Below are 21038 nucleotides of genomic sequence, written 5' to 3' on the forward strand. Positions count from 1 at the left end.
CTCTCTCCCCTTTTTTTTTATTCTGCAACCAATATGATATGGACCCACATAGGACTCAAATAAAAGAAAATTATATTACTTGACCTTATGAAACACCAACAATGAATAGTAAAAATTGTTCTAAAAAGATGTATAAGTGTAGCACCAAAACCACAGAAATGTAGTGTCTTGGACTCAATAGATATTATTGAGGTATATAGCATAAAAAAACCCAAAACGAACCACCCCCACACAAAAAACAAACAAACAAACACACAAAAAAACCCCCCCAAAAAAACCACAGGTCAGATGGATTTATTTTCAAAAGAATCATTTTTTAAAAACTTATGTAGTAATTGGGCTTTTGTAAGACAACACATGCACCGACTCCTCTCTGTTAATGGATATCCCTTTGCTCCAACCATATTGTATCTCAAATGTATCATCCTCTTTCCTTCCACTAAGTAATATACTAGTGCTTGAACCACTCTAGCTACTTTCCCGCTCCCTAGATGAATATTAAGACATCTAGTGATGAATTTCAAAATATTGCAGGATTTGTCAAAACAATAATTGGTCGATGTATCCGACAATCACAAGGAGAGCGTCGAAGTGATCATCGTAATCATCATGTCATTTCCTCTCGGTCTCCTAATGATTTGCATATATCATTTTGAAATTTAAAAAAAAAATGTATATATACAAGTATATATAAACTAGTATATATTTGTCGTTGCATCAAAGCAGTAGTTGTGGATGAATTTACAATGGCACCTGTGGGGATACGAGGTATGTGGCTGCTATAATTTCTTGGAAAAGTAAAGTTTACATATTTTCGGTTTGCAGACATAAACTATGATGTGTAGGTGAGTGGATGGGAAGTCTAAAATTTTCATGAAAGCCAAGAAATTAAGCGCGAAGAGACACGTCCAGACACCTCCCCTCCCATGTCATGACGTCGTAGGCAAGTTGCTGCCTGTAGCGCGGTGATTGGATCATCGCTGAACCAGGCAGGTATCATGGACGGGGATGTCTATTGCTATTACATTGTAACACCCCAACCACATTACGAAGTTAGATTATGAAACATGAGGTTGTATGCCGCTGTAGGGGCATGCCAACTTTGCAGTACTCGTGTAATTTCTTTTCATCGTGCTTAGTGAGTTGCTGACGATAAAGTGCGACTCATAATACGGTATAATACGACAAAAGGTCAATGAAAACTGTTAATTTGTGAGGGAGTAAGCGTAGTCCTTAAAACGGAAATAAACTAAACTAAAAATACAACCTTTGACCCAATATGAAATTGATGATCGATCAGAGAGCTTTGAGGGCTAGGGATTCCTGATTATACTGCGCGTGTTGTATTCCGCATTCCGTGAACGCGAAAGCTCGATCGACTTGAATACTGTGGTGCCGTGCATGTCCAAGCAAGCCCAGCTGGGAGCCTCTCATCGACGATCTCCTGCATGATGCCCTGCTAGCTAGTTAGCCTTTTTGAGCGTACCGTGAAATGCCGTGTGCGTTCGTTCGTAGCTGGGCTGAGCGAGCTCTGATGGTGGTGGGTATATGTAGCAAAAGCTTGTGTGGGGAAAAGAGTCGATGAAAGAATTTTGTGCTAGCTGAGCTGAGGACGTAAGCTGCCGTAGTATACTTATTCATTTCGGCCAACGCTAACAACAACAAAAATGTCTTCAAAAGGATCAGCAAGAGGTGTGTCTGCAGGGAGGGGAGGTAAAACTCGTGGGAAATCGAGTTCTCGCTCTTCACGAGCAGGCGTTCTATTTCCCGTTGGCCGTATGGACCGCTATCTACGGATGAGCACGCATCGCTATCGGATAGGTTCGGGCGCGCCCGTGTATCTTGCTGCCGTCATCGAGTATCTCACAGGCAAGTACTTGTTTGTGCTAGTAGTACAGTTAGTACTAAAGTAGTAGGAACTAGTAGGCTATAATTCTTATAAACCATCCATTACTTATATTACATTGTGGCCTACATTGTACTAGATTCAATTGAATATTTGTATTGAATAAAACCAAAAGTCAGTTTTGATAAAACAATATGTCAATAATGTAGACCCTGGCCCTGCCTACCCTAAGGAACGTTCAGTGTTAGTACTGTTACTCATCCATTTATTGTTTAATAATTTACACATGTAACAATAATAGAGTGTCTAGTTAGATCTCTACTAGAAACTAAATTGTAACCGGCCGTTAGAGACATCTATACTAAAAATTTACTTGTGTCGTGGAGTTGCACAGCTCCCTGAAAAGTGAGAATCGAGGACAACCAAACTTTTGCTGGTTTCCCTGCTGGCATCGATCTCTAATTCATGAATTGGCATACTCGTGAAATAAGCCCCACCACTGCGTGTCCGTACTAATACTACGGCGGCTCGCCTACACTCGTGAATTCAGCCCCACCGTGTGGCGTTCATCGGTAGGTAAGCACGGCGGTGGGGCTTCCTTCCACAGTTTAATACTCGTGAATGCGGCCCCACCAAACGGCGTTTACGCGAAATTGATACAGCGGTGGGGCCGATTTCCACAGCATAGCATCTTTCGTCCTCCCTTTCTTCTCGGAAGGACTCCCTAATGTCCCTCGACTAATTTAACGGCCAATTTAACCATAAATACAACCCTACCTAACCCTAAACCCTAACCCTAACCCTAGGACCTACCCTTGCTTGCTAACGCACGGGTGCACGCGCACTGCGGTGGGGCCTATTTCACGATTTTGCCCATGAATTGAGTAATGTTAGATGTTCTAATAAAAATCATGGTTGAATAATTATTGTGCCTTTTAGCTTTTGCTGAAGATACTGGGAGATGCTGATTGCTGTGGAGCAGCAGTCACGCTTCCAGGTCTAACGTTAGATCCTAACCTCTCTAATTTGTTGCTTTCATCATCCCACTTTAATTGCCAATATTTGTAATCGGATGGTAACTGTCCACAGGTCCAAATCAATGAAAAAAGGACCTTTTACAAGAAAAGTGTGGATAGGGCCTACTAGATCTATAAATGGAGAAGAGAAGATCTTCACTCAGAACATTTTTGTAACATTACACTCTAGATTTGTGGGGGGGGGGGGTTCTATGACTATATGTCTTGGGCTTGTCTAGTTTTATTTTTTTCTTTTCTTCAGGGGGAAGTCCTTGTTTTTCATTGTGACACGAGTCTTACACAAAGTTGCAGTCTGTCACACATTTGTACACAAAATGTGAAATTTGATCTCAAATATCTCCTGTGAAGTGCACCAAAGAAAAGTAATACTACAGTAGGTTAAGACAGGATATAACAGATTTATAAATGAAATATTTTCTTTTTCGTAGCTGAAATCCTTGAGCTTGCTGGAAATGCTGCCCGTGACAATCGCAAGGCCCGTGTTACACCGCGCCACATCCTCTTGGCAGTGGCAAATGATGAAGAGCTCCATCACCTGCTCAAGAATGTCACCATCGCAAGTGGAGGTGTTCTTCCACAAATCCACCCAGAGCTCCTGACGAAGAAGCGAGGCACAAAGTCAAAGACTATCTTTGATTTTGGCCAGGCCAGCTCCCAGGCTGCAGCACAGTCCTCGAAACCAAAGACTCCAGCGGAGAAGAAACAACTCCCTGTTCTCAAGAAATCCAAGCCCGTCACTGCAGGGAAAGTCATGAAGAAAAATGCACAGACTGCAGTGAAGGATGGCGCTGCAGTTAAAGGAAAAGCAAAGGTCAGAAGCGATGCTTTGCAGTCAATATATATTTACATAAATTACAATGACCAGACCACATACAGTGCTTTCTGAAAGTTGGTTGTCAAGTTAAATGGTTTCATTTCTGATTAAAAAAATAGGGGGTGAAACCGGGGAAAATGAGGCATATTTTTCCATACTTTCGAAGACAAATTTTTCCATACTAAAAACAACAACAACAACAGCAATCAGTTAAGTCCAGTAGCATGAAGAGACTATGATGTTACGCATTTCCGAGGCCTGGTTCGGGCAGTAAAACAGGATATTTTTGTTTGTCATCAGAAATTATGTGCGACCAAATACATAACACTTGAAGTGAGACTTTCCTGTATCTGCAATATGAGTGTGAAGCCCTTTAAATGTGATGTACGCTCTCATGCTCTTTTTGCTGGCTCATACACCACTGTACCTTGGTTTTATCATATAGGCAGTGGATGTTGTTGTGTAAGAGATTTTGGTGTTCAGCAGACAGGTATTGATCATATTACCAATTCATGATTTTTTTACTCTTCAGGTCTGTAAGAGGATATCACAAAGCAGGGCATTAGGCTTGATTTTTATCTTTGTTTCTGAGAAACCTGGCTTCAGAAGATTTGATGTACATAACATCTACATACTTTGATGATCATTCGTATTGATTTATTTCTTTTCGGTAGAACTTGTCAGCAAAGTCTGTTCTGGGTGAGAAGAGATTGTTTCTCGGACAAAAGGTAATTATACACACTGCAATACATGTACTGTTTGTGCATTGGGATGGGATATGTGAACTACGTCATGTTGATTTATATACAAAGGTATTAGTTGTACTGTATACGCTATATATTTCGCGGGGGTTTTATTTTCGCGAATTTCGCGAGTCGGGAGCTATTCGCGAAATTAGCAACACGCGAAAATATTACCTTCCAAAATGAATCCCTCGCCTTGATGATACGAACATTTCAGTACTGGTATACCATGTCACGGCTTACCGAACAGACCATACACTGGCTAAGCTTGTTTACGCACGTCCACGTCTACTAACGAATACTGTAGAGAGCCAATCCATTATCGCAAGGGGACCATTCGTCAGAAATCTAGCGCGATGGTAACCACTTCAAAAATGTTGAATTCTAACTTACTAGTTCGCAGAGTTTGGCAAGTCTTTTTCATGCAGTGTATAACTAGTATCATTCTTATTTGCTAGTAAGTTGAAAATTCACACTTTCTTTGCCACTTCATATTTTCTCTGGTCCCCCAATCGCGAATTTAACCACTCGCGAAAATGTGTGACAGCGGCAATTCGCGAAAATTTATGTACGCGAAAATTATAGCGTATACAGTATTTGATCATCCTTCTCCCTTTTCAAAAGTATGCTTGTGCTACAGTATGAAATATGCTGTACAGCCTTACCAAGATTTTATTGGTTTTCCTATATTCTACAAAGTCCTTAACCTGACTGTTGTGTCAGGATATGGAAATGCAATGAAATCAAATCTAAATATGTAACTTTACAACCACAAGACTGCTAATATTGTTAGTTAAGTTTGTCATTAGTGATGTCATACACTATTAAATGATTTTGCAAAGTCTTTCAAACATTTGTAACTCATGTGCTATTGTATTAATATGCTCAAAAGTTTTCATTTTGCCTCATACAGAGCTGCCAAGTATTCCTGATTGTACAGAAGGCTTCCTGAAAGCTTACAAAAGTAAATATCTTTATGTCCTGACAGGAGAAAATTCAAGTCTCCCTGATTTGTTCATTGTCTTTGCCCTCTGAGAGGCATGTGAAAAACACAGGGGCCATAGTGATTGCTCTTTGACACCTCCCTCATTTTGATGTGGGAATAATGGCAGCCCAGCTAGAAACATTCTGTAGGGTAACCACACCTATTAAGATGAAACATTTTCCAAGTTCTCTCATAAATGATGCTCTGATATGAGGGTTTTTTTTTATATGATAAACCAAAACTTACGTATGATGTGGTTTACCTTGATTTGAGTCATAGAGAAGCTAGGTACTTAAGTTAGATTGATAATTCCATAATCACATTTGCTTTGCTTGGTTCCTTCCCTCCTTTATCTTTCATAGCTAACAGTTGTCCAAGGTGATATAACAGAAATCACTGCAGATGCCATGGTGCATCCCACAAGCTCAACATACGCCATGGCTGGGGAAGTAGGTACGTACACTGGTCATTATGAACAGCCACCATAACAGTGATGAAGATACACAACAGTTGTAAACCTGATTTCGTTTTAGATGTTGGTGTCATTAAACTTCATCCCCCTCCCCACTACCCGGGCCAGAAGAATAAAAAGTAAAGTCATGTGGTCATAATGTTGATAGCAGGACATTCTCCCACTTCTGTTTTTGTTTCAAATGTTTGATCGCTGTACATCGATGTAAATAAGCACTAAATCAGTGTTTAGTAGTAGCCATGATAAAAGAAATCGTGGGCATACATACTGGGACAGGATTTGAACCTATGACCTCCTGATCACTGGACAGGCATCTTACCCATTAGACCACCAAGCTTCCGCCCAACAACCAGTGCTGGTTCTAATCTGTACAGCATGCAGCAAGTACTGTGTAATTATTCAAATTTATTAATTTCTTCTGTCGAATTGTTTAATGCAACTGTCCGATTTGAAAAATTACTGCCCGAGTATGCATGCCCATGATTACTTTTATCATGGTTACTATTAAACACTGATCAGTTTCGTGATTATTTATGCCATTTTAGGGCATTTTGTCAATCAGTTGCAATCAAAACAACTCGGCAGAAGAATTTCATCAGTTTGAGTAAAATTATGTTGTAATTTACAATATTATGTCTGAATGCATTTTTTTTTTTCGTTACCAGGACAGAGAATACAAATTGGACTTACTGTGAAGACTGCAATTTCCCCCTACATTTAATGAGTAATTTGTTATTTGTCTTTTTTGATAATCATTTTTGTAGTCTCTCCACCATAAATTGTATATTTTGTTACCCTTGTAACATGTTTCCCCACTCAAATACACATTTCCCTAAACTCAGCGTAGCCTGTATCTGCTGTTGTAAGGTAGAGAATTCATTTTCACATTATCTTTGCTCTGTGTCTTGCTTTACAGGTAGTGCTCTAGCAAAAGTAGGTGGGAAGGAATTTATTGATGAGGTCACCAAGTTGCGTAATGCTCAGACGCTTGACACTGCAGGAGGTGAGCAACAGTCTCAGATTCACTCTACTCTTATTACTACATCTGGTGATTCAGATGGCAATTTTTTTCCCCTTAAAACGCTGTTTTGAACCAAGTGGCGTGACATACGACTTCATATTCATTTCTTGGCTTGTACTAAATCTTGTGCAAGTGAGTTTAATGATACATACAACGAGACAGATTTTGTAGCTCATAGGTTCCAGTGATGATGATATTTTGCAGAAACAACATCTATATCCCTCTATTCTGTGTCTCTGTTAGATCATGGCAGTTACTATGTGTCACCACTTACAGGTTCATGATAGTGTTCAACTTAGACTAGGACTCGTGTTGATATGAATTCAGTCTTATAGATCAATGATGAGAAGTTGTACTTTTTCCCATTGTTGTTTCACCTGTAGGACAGTCTCCTGATGATACTTTAGATTCAGCAGCATCATGTTGCCATGTCATTATTTTTCTTGCATAATGATGGCCTAAAATGTTCTACATTTCTTTGGTGGAGATCATGAATTTTTTAATGGAAGTGTATCATGGGTGACATTTGGTGACAGCACCCTAGTGTTTTGACTATTGTGGGCACGTGCGTGCTTTACAAATTCTATGGGTGAGACACCTGGCCTCATTAATTGGCCTTTTACAGGTTCAAAGTTCATTTTGATTATATGAACATGTTCAAAATGCTTGGTATGAATACAATAAATTGGTTGTCCCTCAATCAATTCGTTTCAATCAAACTTGGTACATGTATTGACATGTATGATTTGTCATTCTAAATTCCTGTAGTTTTTGGTGATGATGCCCCCTGTGTCCAGCTGCTGTGTTACTTTTTTCTTTTCTTTTCTAATAATGTGCTGTAGTGGCCACATTTCTTGGCAGATTTTATTCAGATTTGCTACAAAAGTATAACAAGAAACTCTAGCTGCCTAGGTGTTCCTGTGATATGACAAACATTACTATCGGTCTCTTGTAAGGAGCTTTGCAGCTCTAAGCTCGAATAACATGTGAAAGTGTATCATGCTTCCATTAATGCTGTTGCAACATAGCATACATTGCATGTTTCAGGAAAAGCATGTATTTCCATCATTATCCTGAACAGAACTACAAATTAATCTAGACCAAGAGCTAAACGTGTCATGACCATACAGGAACTATTTTGTGATAATGAGGAGAGTGAAATTTGATTACTGTCATATTATCCATTTTCTTGCAGCTGCCATCTGCCCAGCTGGCAATCTGCCTGCTAAGTATGTGATCCATGTAAACAGTCCTAGCTGGGGCGGGAACAATGCCATTACCAACCTGGAGAAAGTCATCAAGAACTGCCTAGCACTTGCAGATGAGAAGAACATTACGTCCATTGCCATTCCTTCTGTCAGTAGTGGGAGGTAAGCTAATAATGTGATCGATATGAATGCTGCTTTTGTCCTTTAGCTGTATGCCATTCATTACAGGGGAACCCGGTTATAATGAGCTGCTTTGGACCACTGAGATTTCCTCATTAAATTGGGTATCTTGTTAAATCAGGGATAAAAACATATGAATCTAAAAGGGATGGGACCTGCAAAATTTGCCTTGTTATGTAGGATATTTCGTTATATCAGGGATTAAAAAAAAAAAAGAATAGAGGATAAAAAATGAATGGGAACTGCAAAATTTGCCTTGTTATGTAGGATATTTCGTTATATCAGGGATAAAAAGATAAAGGATAAAAAAGGGATGGGAACTGCAAAATTTGCCTTGTTTTGTAGGATATTTCGTTATATCAGGGATAAAAAAAAAGTATTAAAAAGGGATGGGAACTGCAAAATTGCCTTGTATATCAGTTATCTCTCTGTATCTGACCTTGTTGAAGGTTGAACAAGGTTCCACTGTACCTCCATGTAATATATTACAGTGCAAGGATATTACTTAACATGTAAAACTGGCATTGGCTTGCATAACTCAGTGTATGGCATGATTTCACAACATCAAATGTCTTCCAGTTGAACAGTGTGGTAAATCTGGAGGAGGAGGAATAACTCATGTGGATGTACTTGAATTGAGACAGCTTATTTTAGGAGCAGGGGTACCCGTTCAATCTCCACGCTCACAAATCACATGTCATTGAAATGATTAGTGATGTTTGGCTTTTTCATATTGAACAGGTAGTGTGCCGATATACTCTCCTACATATCCAAAATGGCAGTGATTACAAAATATATTAAAGCATTATGAAGCTTTCAGAAGGAGATGTACTTGAGTTATTTATTCAGAATTTTTTTTTAAGGTGATCCGAGAATCCTCTCGGATCACCTTCTGTATCTGTACTGATTCTTTGTTTTTCTTTTTCTTCTTCTTTATTTCTCCGCAAAAGTTGTGTAGAGATTAGCTCAGAAAGTGCATTGCCTATGAATGTCAAACTTATACCATATGTGTATCATGTCCCAAAGACGACGGGTCAAGTAAAATCGTAGTGATCAGTCGACCGTGACGTCACTATGACGTCATTATATGAAAACACATTTTCAATCATATCTCATTAATGGAGTGGAATTTCTCAATGAAATTTACGTCACATAAATTTCAATTCAAGGGAATTCTACCCATATTTTCAGAATTCCTCGCATCGTTAAGACGTGCGCGTACGCGCGCGTTGAAATATTTGTATGCTCCAATCAAGCTCAAATTTTTTTTGCATACGTTTCAGACCATTTGGAGCATTTTTTGAAAAATTGAAAAAATTGGACGGACGCGTACGCGCTCGCACATATACGCACGTACAGCTCATATGCAACAGAAATTTCCCAATTTTTTACATTTATCGGATGTCTGAAAAGTCAAGGAATATTTCTAGCAGGTTTCAAGTCAATCCGACTCAATATGACGTCATACGGGACTGTCAAAGTTGAAATTCCGCGTGCGCGTCAATGGCGATATACAGTACAACAATGCCCCAAAACCGCCAATTTTAAATCCGATTTTACTCGTCAGGATGGACGGTGACCCCCAATTTTCTTTACATATTCTGAAAGCTGATGAGTTGTACATGTCAGTTTATGGGTTGGCGATACTGAAAAAGTGATTAAAAGATATCAAATTTCTTAATAAAGTAAAAAAAGTAAATTTTCAAAATGACGTCATCAATTTTCAAGTTTACTTGGGCGTATCTCACTTATCCTTTGCCAATTTTCACCCCGATTTCAGTATGTTGTAGCTTATTAAATGTTCTTTCATTAATGTAATTACAACATTTTGATTGGATGGCGGCATCACCTCGTAAAAATGGATTAAAAGTAATCTTGTCAAATTTGACCAGTTTACGTGTTATCTCTATGGGAGAGCAGTTTTTCTGGCAGTGAAAATTGACATGACTATCTTTTTCGAGCATTAGCTCACTTATGCTTCGGTGAATTTTGTCCAGATTTTAGTATGTTGTAGCTGAGACTTTGGGCTATCGTTAGTGTGGCCTTCATTTTTTCATACGAGGCCGGCATCACGTCGAAAAACTTGGTTGAAAATGGCACGTGGCTTCGATGCAGCGTCATTTTGCTTAATACACAGGGCCTATGGAGCATGAAATAGGTCATTGCATAGCGCATCCGACTCGTAATCCTAAGGTCCCTGGTTCGAGCCTCACCCTTGCCAATATTTTTTTATTTTTTTTTCAAACTCTTTTTTTCTTCTTTTTCTTTATTTAGTCTTAATCTCCCTTCCTAACTTTATCTTTTTCTGATTTTTTAATGCTTCTCCTTCAAATTTCTATAAAATAACATAATTTTTTCTTTATTTTTCTTTCTTTCTACTACATTCTGTGCAATAGATGAAGAACAACAATGGTTATCAATCCCATATTTTGCACATGTTTAGTTCATGTCACGTACATTATTTCATAAAATAACAACTTCTTGATCGGACACCATCTTGGGTATGTAAATTAGGGTCAAAGGTCATAAATGTTTCATCCTGTATCTTGGTGAATACATGTCCTATCTTTCCAATATTTTGCACACACAAAGATCACGTTACCAGGATCATTTCACAAAATAACCATTTCTTTCTCAGATGCCATCTTGGCTGTGCAAAGTGGGGTCAATGGTCAAATATACTTTATTCTGTATCTTCGTTATAGTGTATACGGAATATGGTACCAAAGATGGCAAACCCGACTCCCTTTTTTTTAAATGAGAATCCAAACATCACACGGCCAATGTCCATAACCACAGATGAACCTTTACGGTCATGCCTATTGGGATCAGGACTCAAATCATTGATTTTCGAAGAGATCGGATCACCTAATTTGTCAGTGTTGACAAATTCCGAGTCTAGTGTTAAACTTCCCGTTGTCACAAAAAGTTCTTTCTCCTCAAATGTTGTGTAGAGGTTAGCTCAGAGAGTCCTCTTCCCATCAATGTCAAAATTATACCATACATGTATCATGTCGCAAAGACGACAGATCTAATAAAATCATAGTGATTAGTCGACCGTGACGTCACTATGACGTCATTATATGAAAACACATTCTCATTCATATCTCATTAATGGAATGGAATTTTTCAATGAAATTTACATCACATATAGTTCAAGTCAAGCTGATTCTACCCATTTTCTCAAAATTTATCTGTATCCTTAAAACGTGCGCGTACGCGCGCGTCAAAATATTTGTATGCTCCAATCGAGCTCAAAATTTTTTTGCACACGTTTCAGACCATTTGGAACATTTTTTGAAAAATTGAAAATATCGGACGGACGCGTACGCGCACGTGCATATACGCACGCACAGCTGGTATGCAATAGAAATTTCCCGTTTTTTCACACGGATAAGATGTCCGAAATGTCCAGGAATAATTCTACCAAGTTTCAAGTCAATCCGACTCAATATGACGTCATACGGGCCCGTCAAAGTTGAAATTCCGCGCGCGCGTCACTGGCGATATACAGTGCAACTATGCCAAAAAACTACCAATTTTAAATCCGATTTTACTCGTCAGGATGGACGGTGACCCCCCATTTTCTTTACATATTCTGAAAGCTGATGGATTGTACATATCATTTCATGGGTTGGCAATGCTGGAAAAATGATTAAAAGATATCGAATTTCTTGATAAAATAAATAAAGTAAATTTTCAAAATGACGTCATCGAATTTCAAGTTCACTCGATCGTATCTCACTTATCCTTTGCCGATTTTCACCCAAATTTCAGTATGTTGTAGCTTATAAAATGCTTTTTCAGTCATATTATAACAGCAGTTTGATTGAATGACGGCATCACCTCGTAAAAATGGATTGAATGTAATCTTGTCAAATTTGACCAGATTACGTGTTATCTCTATGGGAGCGCAGTTTTTCTGGAAATTAAAATTGACATGACTATCTTTTTCGAGTACTAGCTCACTTATGCTTCGGTGAATTTCTCCCAGATTTTAGTATGTTGTAGCTGAGACTTTGGGCTATCGGTAATATGCCCTTTATTATTTCATACGGTGTCGGGATTACGTCCAAAAACTTCGTTGAAATTAAAGCTTATCTTCGATGTATTTTCATATTCCTTTCTTTTTGCAACTTTCTTTGCAATAACTGAAGAAAAACATACCCGATCACCACCATATTTTGCACATGTTTAGTTCATGTCACGTACATTATTTCACAATATAACTACTTGATCAGACACCATCTTGGGTATGTAAATTAGGGTCAAAGGTCATAAATGTTTTATCCTGTATCTTGGTGAATACATGTCCTATCTTTCCCATATTTTGCACACGTAAAGACCATGTTACAAGGATCATTTCATAAAATAACCATTTTTGGCGCAGAGGCCATCTTGTCTGTGCAAAGTGGGGTCAAAGGTCATATGTACTTCTTCCTGTATCTTCGTTATGACGTGTTATCTCTATGGGAGGGAATTTTTCTAGATGTGAAAATTGACCTGATTGTCTTTATCGACGACTAGCTCACTTACCCTTCGGTAAATTTTTTCCAGATTTTAGTATGTTGTAGCCAATTTAATACTCTTTAAGTTTTGTACTATCAAAGTTTTAATCGGATGATGTCTTCACCTCGTGAAAATGGATATAATGTAACCTTGTCAAATTTAACCAGTTTACGTGTTATCTCTATGGGAGGGAATTTTTCTGGAAATGAAAATTGACATGACGGTCTTTATTGAGCACTAGTTCACTTACTCTTCGGTGAATTTCTCCCAGATTTTAATATGTTGTAGCTGAGACTTTGCGCTATCGTTTCTTTGCCCACTCTTTTTCATGCGACATCGAAATCACGTCGAAAAACTTCGCAAAAATTAAAGCTTAGCTTCGATGTATTTTCATGTTACTTTCTTTCTGCAACTTTCTTTGCAATAACTCAAGAAAGACATTCCCTATTACCCCCATATTTTGCACATGTTTAGTTCATGTCACGTACATTATTATAAGATAACAACTACTTGATCGAACACCATCTTGGGTAGGTAAATTAGGGTCAAAGGTCATAAATGTTTCATTCTGTATCTTCGTTATAGTGTATACTGAATTTGGTACCAAAGATGGCAGACCTGACTCTCTTTTCTAAATGAGAATTAAAACATCACACGGTCAATGTCATTAAACACAGATGAAACCTGTATGGTCATGCCTATTGCGATCAGGACTCGAATCATCGATTAAAAAAAAAAATCGGATCACCTAATTTGTCAGTGTTGACAAATTCCAAGTCTAGTTAGGTGATCCGAGAATCCTCTCGGATCACCTTCTGTATCTGTACTGATTCTTTGTTTTTCTTCTTTTTCTTCTTCTTTATTTCTCCGCAAAAGTTGTGTAGAGATTAGCTCAGAAAGTGCTCCTCCTATCAACTTCAAAATTATACCATATATGTATCGTGTCCCAAAGACGACGAATCTAATAAAATCAAAGTGATCAGTCGACCGTGACGTCACTATGACGTCATTATATGAAAACACATTCTCAATAATATCTCATTAATGGAATGGAATTTTTCAATGAAATTTACGTCTGATATAGTTCAAGTCAACTTGATTCTACTCATGTTCTCAAAATTTATCTATATCCTTAAAACGTGCGCGTACGCGCGCGTTGAAATATTTGTATGCTCCAATCGAGCTCAAAATTTTTTTGCACACGTTTCAGACCATTTGGAGCATTTTTTGAAAAATTGAAAAAATCGGACGGACGCGTACGCGCGCGCGCATATACGCACGCACAGCTCATATGCAATAACAATTTCACGTTTTTTCACTTTGATCGGATGTCTGAAATGTCAAGGAATATTTCTACCAAGTTTCAAGTCAATCCGACTCAAAATGATGTCATACGGGCCCGTCAAAGTTGAAATTCCGCGCGCGCGTCAATGGCGATATACAGTACAACAATGCCAAAAAACCGCCAATTTTAAATCCGATTTTACTCGTCAGGATGGACGGTGACCCCCAATTTTCTTTACATATTCTGAAAGCTGATGAGTTGTACATGTCAGTTTATGGGTTGGCGATACTGAAAAAGTGATTAAAAGATATCAAATTTCTTAATAAAGTAAAAAAAGTAAATTTTCAAAATGACGTCATCAATTTTCAAGTTTACTTGGGCGTATCTCACTTATCCTTTGCCAATTTTCACCCAGATTTCAGTATGTTGTAGCTTATTAAATGTTCTTTCATTAATGTAATTACAACATTTTGATTGGATGGCGGCATCACCTCGTAAAAATGGATTAAAAGTAATCTTATCAAATTTGACCAGTTTACGTGTTATCTCTATGGGAGAGCAGTTTTTCTGGCAGTGAAAATTGACATGACTATCTTTTTCGAGCATTAGCTCACTTATGCTTCGGTGAATTTTTCCCAGATTTTAGTATGTTGTAGCTGAGACTTTGGGCTATCGTGAATGTGCCCTTCATTTTTTCATACGAGGCCGGCATCACGTCGAAAAACTTGGTTGAAAATGGCACGTGGCTTCGATGCAGCGTCATTTTGCTTAATACACAGGGCCTATGGAGCATGAAATAGGTCATTGCATAGCGCATCCGACTCGTAATCCTAAGGTCCCTGGTTCGAGCCTCACCCTTGCCAATATTTTTTTATTTTTTTTTCAAACTCTTTTTTCTTCTTTTTCTTTATTTAGTCTTAATCTCCCTTCCTAACTTTATCTTTTTCTGATTTTTTAATGCTTCTCCTTCAAATTTCTATAAAATAACATAATTTTTTCTTTATTTTTCTTTCTTTCTACTACATTCTGTGCAATAGATGAAGAACAACAATGGTTATCAATCCCATATTTTGCACATGTTTAGTTCATGTCACGTACATTATTTCATAAAATAACAACTTCTTGATCGGACACCATCTTGGGTATGTAAATTAGGGTCAAAGGTCATAAATGTTTCATCCTGTATCTTGGTGAATACATGTCCTATCTTTCCAATATTTTGCACACACAAAGATCACGTTACCAGGATTATTTCACAAAATAACCATTTCTTTCTCAGATGCCATCTTGGCTGTGCAAAGTGGGGTCAATGGTCAAATATACTTTATTCTGTATCTTCGTTATAGTGTATACGGAATATGGTACCAAAGATGGCAAACCCGACTCCCTTTTTTTTAAATGAGAATCCAAACATCACACGGCCAATGTCCATAACCACAGATGAACCTTTACGGTCATGCCTATTGGGATCAGGACTCAAATCATTGATTTTCGAAGAGATCGGATCACCTAATTTGTCAGTGTTGACAAATTCCGAGTCTAGTTTATTTTTTAGTTTGTCAATGGATAGGTTTGTTAAACATGTGATGGGATGTTATTCCAAGGTTTAGGACACCATTGGGTGTGATGAAAACTTTGCAGTATTCTTTGTGTATAGAACACCATTATCAACCGATTAAGTATGCCTAGGTGTGGATCATTTGTTGCATGCAAGTTTTGCAGTGTCAAACACGTGTCAAACCCATTCACTGGAAAACATGTCTGGATTATAGAATGTCAGGAAGAAATACATTTATTTAATGTTGGAGTTTCATATTGTATGTCGATGTATTTGTGTGTATAAATATGCTGACCTTCTCTCAAGACTGTACTCATTCTTTGTCTCCCTATCTTTCTTTAGGGCGGGATTCCCCAAGCAAACTGCAGCTGAGACCATCTTGAGAACAATCAGTCACTATTTTGTTTCTGTCATGGCATCCTCCCTCAAGCAGATTTACTTTGTCCTCTTTGACCAGGAGAGTGTTGACGTTTACGTCACAGAACTGAATAGGCTGGAAACTGACCAGTAGTAGAGGATGTCTGGATGGACAATCAGAGTGAAATATTATTGATACATCTGCAGGAAGTAGTTTCCTTTTCTCCCTCCTTTCTCGTATGTATGATCATAGAACTCCTTGTGGAGTGTGGTAGAACAAACTGTTTCCTCTCAAGCAGGCAGTGGAGTCGTTACAAGTGGAAGTGACATTGTATTGTGGACCTGTTTCTCTTACATTGGTTTGAATAGTGACTGGTTATATTTTTCAGCAGGAGCACCTTACAAGTGAGTAAATGTGTGATATGTACAAGTATGCAAATCAATGAAATAAACGCTATATTACATAGAGTAGCAAGTTTTCTATTTCAATATAAGCGCTGATTAGCTTTAAAAGAAAATAGAAGATCATTTTAAGATTTTGATATCGTGGAGTACTCCTGTTCTATGAGAATGGCATTTGTAGTTCTTGATGATACCTCTGAAATATGATTTATTGTAGTGTCTTTTTTTTTTCTTTGCTGATGTTCTTTGTTTGTGAAGTGGGGATATCATATTTATCAAAGCCATAGTTATTTTCTTCATTTGAAAAGCAGTCACAGTGACACAGTGTGTAGTGATGGACAGGTAAGCTTCAAAAAGGTTTTCTGAAGTTAAGCTGATGAGCAGGTGGTTAAAATTCAAATATTCACTGCAGCCTTAGCCTTGATCATTTGTGAAAAACTTTGTGACTCATGTGTGTGCCAGTCAGCTTACTCCTTTGAAAAGATACTTCAGGAGCTCAAAATGTATGATGCTTGAAATGACCACCTGTCTGGATAATATGAATTATGTCCTTAATTTTTTAAGGTATGAAAACACAATTTGTTTGACTATTGAATGGGACAGTGATGTTCAACTCGAAATGCGAACAGGAAATGCATACGACCGAACAGATTTTTTATAATTATTTTTTTTTAATAAGATAAATTAAAATTTGATTAATACTAAATAGGAAACAGCCACTTACTTGTGCTAGCACTATCACGGGTAAGCCTCTACTTGTTAACAAGATAATATTACAGAAGAACCTTGCTACAACAAGCTGCCTGGGACCAGCGAAATTTTCTTGTTGTATCTGGTATCTTGTCATGTCAGGGATAAAAACAAAAGATTATATGAGGAATGGCACATGTCATATTACTTCCATATATCTGACCTCTTGCTACACCAGACCTCCTTATAACAAGGCTCCTCTGTATGTGTGAATCAACTTGGTGACTTCTTACATAAGCATGCCATTTTGGAAGTAAATTTTTTAATTACAAGTCAGCAGGTTTGCAGCATTGCATGAAATGCATTAAGTGGATTCCTTGCTTCTCTTAGACCCCGTTTACAGTGCGGGGCCGGGCTCGGCCGCGGCTCGGCCGCGGCCGAGCCCGGCCTCAATTGCGCGGCCGAGCCTCGCAATTTTGTCCGTTTACGCTGCTGGGCTCGGGCGCGCTTTTAATTCAAACCTTTCAATATTTTGTCGTAGTGGCGCTCTGCTTGTAAACAAACGCAATTTGGTATTGTCTGGTTTTCAGACCCTTTGCCAAATGAAGGCCTTTGCCGAAGGAAAAAATCCTTTGCAGGACAAAACCACCTTAAACTATACTAGTTTTCGACGTTGAGGGGGTTAATATCCTGAATAGCGAAAGATACAGGCAGAGGGTTTGGAAGCTAGACTAAAATTGGCCGCGCAATTGGCCGCGCAATTGGCCCAGTTTGCGTTTACACCAAGAAGAGGCAGGGCTCGGCCGCGGCTCGGCTGCGGCCGAGACCACCTCCAGAGCGAGGCCAAATGCGAGGCCAATTTTGGCCTCGCATTTGGCCTTTTGCGCGTTTACACTGAAGCGGGGCTGGGCTCGGCCGCGGCCGAGCCACGGCCGAGCCTCGCACTGTAAACGGGGTCCTAGATTGAACAGGTCTATATTACAAATGTATTTAAGCTTTTATTGCATATACACTGTACTGTCAAACAAGATGTTTTTGCAGCATGAGATTATTGCAAATTGGGGCCGATGACCTTTTTGGTGGCATGAAATTTTCACGAGGTGCCAGTGGCATTGTAATGCATAGAATGTAGACAAGAACTTTCGTGTGCATTTTAATTTTGCTAATCTTGGCTCTTGCAAAATTTGCAAAATTAAAAGGCATGCAAACATTCCTCGTTTTACAGTACAGTTGCATATATATATTCTCCCTCTCTCTTTTTAATATCTGCATGAAATGAACTTACAAGGAGAAGTGTGTTGAAGGTTAAAATGCGTGTTGCAGCATATTTCCTCCGCTTAATCTATTTAGTCATCCATAAGCGCATGGAGACAAAAACTCTTGTATTCTTGCAGTGAGATTATATTCACTTATTCTCAGTTTGATGGCATAAAGTGAATGTTATGAATGGATATTGATACAGACTGTAACAGGACTTGTTAACGCAATTTCCAAAATTTTGTTTTTCCAAAATTTTGCCAAAATTTCATTCTGGCCTCTGCCTCCAAATGTGCTGGTAGATGATTTTTATTCTTTTTGTTTTTACCATTGTCAGATCTGTCTTGAAATTAATGATTTTATGATGGTAGCCATAACTTGTCATCAAAGTAATAAACTGTTATCCATCTGCTAGATGACATCTCCTAATTGGATGGAATCACAACCTGTTATGTGCAAATGCAGGAAGAACTGGTCCATGAATCTGATTTATTGAATATAAAAGAGTTTTGTGTTATTGTAAGTCCAATATGTCTTATATAATTGTTTTAAAATTTATTGCCAGAGAAACCTGTTGTGCTGTAATTTCATGGAATGATGTACAGGTCATCACTAGAATGCATGTAAAGGGAAGGCATGGGAAATCTGCAATCATTTCTCATGTAAAAAAGTAGACTATGAAAAGATGAAATGAATAAATAGAAATGAATTAACTTTGCTTGACCTTCTGAAGGTAAAGGTATGCATGTGTATGTATATGCAAAGTTAATTGTGGGATTATGTGATTTGGGCAGTTTTGTTCTTTTAATGGCATAGCATTGCTTAAAATTGTGGTAATCCTTCCATTTTAAGACTTTACTTTTTTGTTAGTTTTGCTAATTTTTACATATGTTGTTATCAGTCATTATCTTTATTTGCATTCCAGGAGGGACTTGATTTAGAAATGCAGTCATTTGAAATTGATTGAAAGAAATTAGAGAGTCTATGAAGTGATGGGGATCAACATTTTGATTTTTTTTTTTAAATTAGTGTGTAATGATGCATGCTATTGCATTCAAAGGTAATTCAGACTTATTTAAAATTTTGGTATGAATGTACCATTATGTATTTATGTTTAAAGTCAAAAGGGAATCCTGTAAAACTGTCAATTACATTCTCGCAACAGCAATGCACAACACTTTCTCAAACTTCCATTTCATCACAAAATTTGCAGGATGCCTAACGTCTGAAGATGGTTTTGTGTAGCACACTAGAGCAGTTCAGAATGTTGTTCTGTTGCAGAAAGAACTTAGTGAAGTTTACCCAAGAAATGCACTCATTGTATGAAGGCTTAGTTCAGTTGTCGAGTCTGTGTTTAGGTAGACCAAATATTATATGCTGTACATGTGTATGGAATGAAAACTGAGAGTTTGCTGGATTTGATGCTGTCGTACAACCTTGTTTGCTGCTAGTGCTTATAGTATGTAAGTGTTACGTATATAAGTAAAGAGATCTCAGAGAAAAGCGATTCTAGTTGAACAAGAGCGTTTATCTGATAAATTGGATAAAGATGTATATTTTGTGTTCAATGAGTTCCCTGTAGCTGTATCAGAGTGAGCTTCTGTCATGGACATACATTTGTGAGATCTATAGATATATTTTTATATATCGGGGAAATTCATTGTATGAAATCATGCAGTTGCACTTGTCTGAATCTGTGTGACATTTTATATTTCTGTTGGCATGGTGTGAGTTGTATTCACACATTTTAGGGATGGAAAGTGTTCATCTATCTTCTGAGGCATATTATGCTTAGTCTAAATACAAGACTAGAACAGAATTTTTTAGCAGAGAAAATATGATGTAGATAATTGTTGCTGTATTTGCCATTAGAAATTATATTTTCATTGAAATATATTTTGCAATTCTTAGTTTGTTACTCCACAGATATTTAAAAACAAATTAGGAATTTAGTCTAATTGTTTTGCAATATAATTTTGTTTACATTTTTCATGTTTCTGAACAATTTTTCATGTGCTTTGTGATTTTGTGTTCTCTTGTCTTTAGTGTTCAAAGACATGGTTTTCTAAATGGTAAAAGTATAATTCTACATTAACTCGGCATAAAGTAATTTGCGATTGTGAGTACATTCTCAGATACAAGTAACATCTCTTGTACTCCAGGTATTTGATGTTTCATCTTAGAAATTGTATTCTGAGGAAAATTTGAAGACATCATGGTTCAAGACAGAAAGTGTGAATGATCATGTTCCTCAATTCATTTTCATTTTAAATGTTTCAATAAAGATATGTAATCACACAAATATGAGTCAGTTGTGATACCTGAATTGTCCTAGTGTTTTTATACAGGGGAACCTTGTCATAACAAGAACCTAAAAACCATAATTACCGTGTTATACACATGCAGGCGACTCTCATCAGAAGGAAATCATTCGGACTGGCAGTTTTATATCTAACATCAAAACTTTGTTATAGCCAAACAGTAATGTATGTAAAGATAATAGATTATAATTTGGGGACCTGAATTTTTACTTTGTTGTACAAAATACAGTACACTCCCGTTATAACGTATACGGTTATAACGAAGTAAAAATTCTGGCTGTAACGATATCTGTGTATTTTTATTGTTCATTTGTTCGGTTATAATGAAATTTTGATATAATGAAAGAAAACTG

The 21038-nt window shown here is 37.7% G+C and overlaps 1 protein-coding gene across 1 annotated transcript; it reads left to right on the forward strand.

The window, feature by feature from the left end:
* Nucleotides 1-1564: 1564 nt before the first annotated feature.
* Nucleotides 1565-17492, forward strand: LOC140228305 (core histone macro-H2A.1-like). Its single transcript, XM_072308533.1, has 7 exons — nucleotides 1565-1869; nucleotides 3312-3694; nucleotides 4372-4425; nucleotides 5788-5878; nucleotides 6814-6900; nucleotides 8114-8288; nucleotides 16001-17492. The coding sequence occupies exons 1-7, from the start codon at nucleotides 1668-1670 to the stop codon at nucleotides 16167-16169; spliced, it is 1161 nt and encodes a 386-aa protein (XP_072164634.1). The 5' UTR covers nucleotides 1565-1667; the 3' UTR covers nucleotides 16170-17492.
* The last annotated feature ends 3546 nt before the right edge of the window (nucleotides 17493-21038 follow it).

The sequence above is a fragment of the Diadema setosum genome, chromosome 5 (genome assembly GCF_964275005.1).
Source record: "Diadema setosum chromosome 5, eeDiaSeto1, whole genome shotgun sequence".
In the NCBI taxonomy this organism is placed as follows: Eukaryota; Metazoa; Echinodermata; class Echinoidea; order Diadematoida; family Diadematidae; genus Diadema; species Diadema setosum.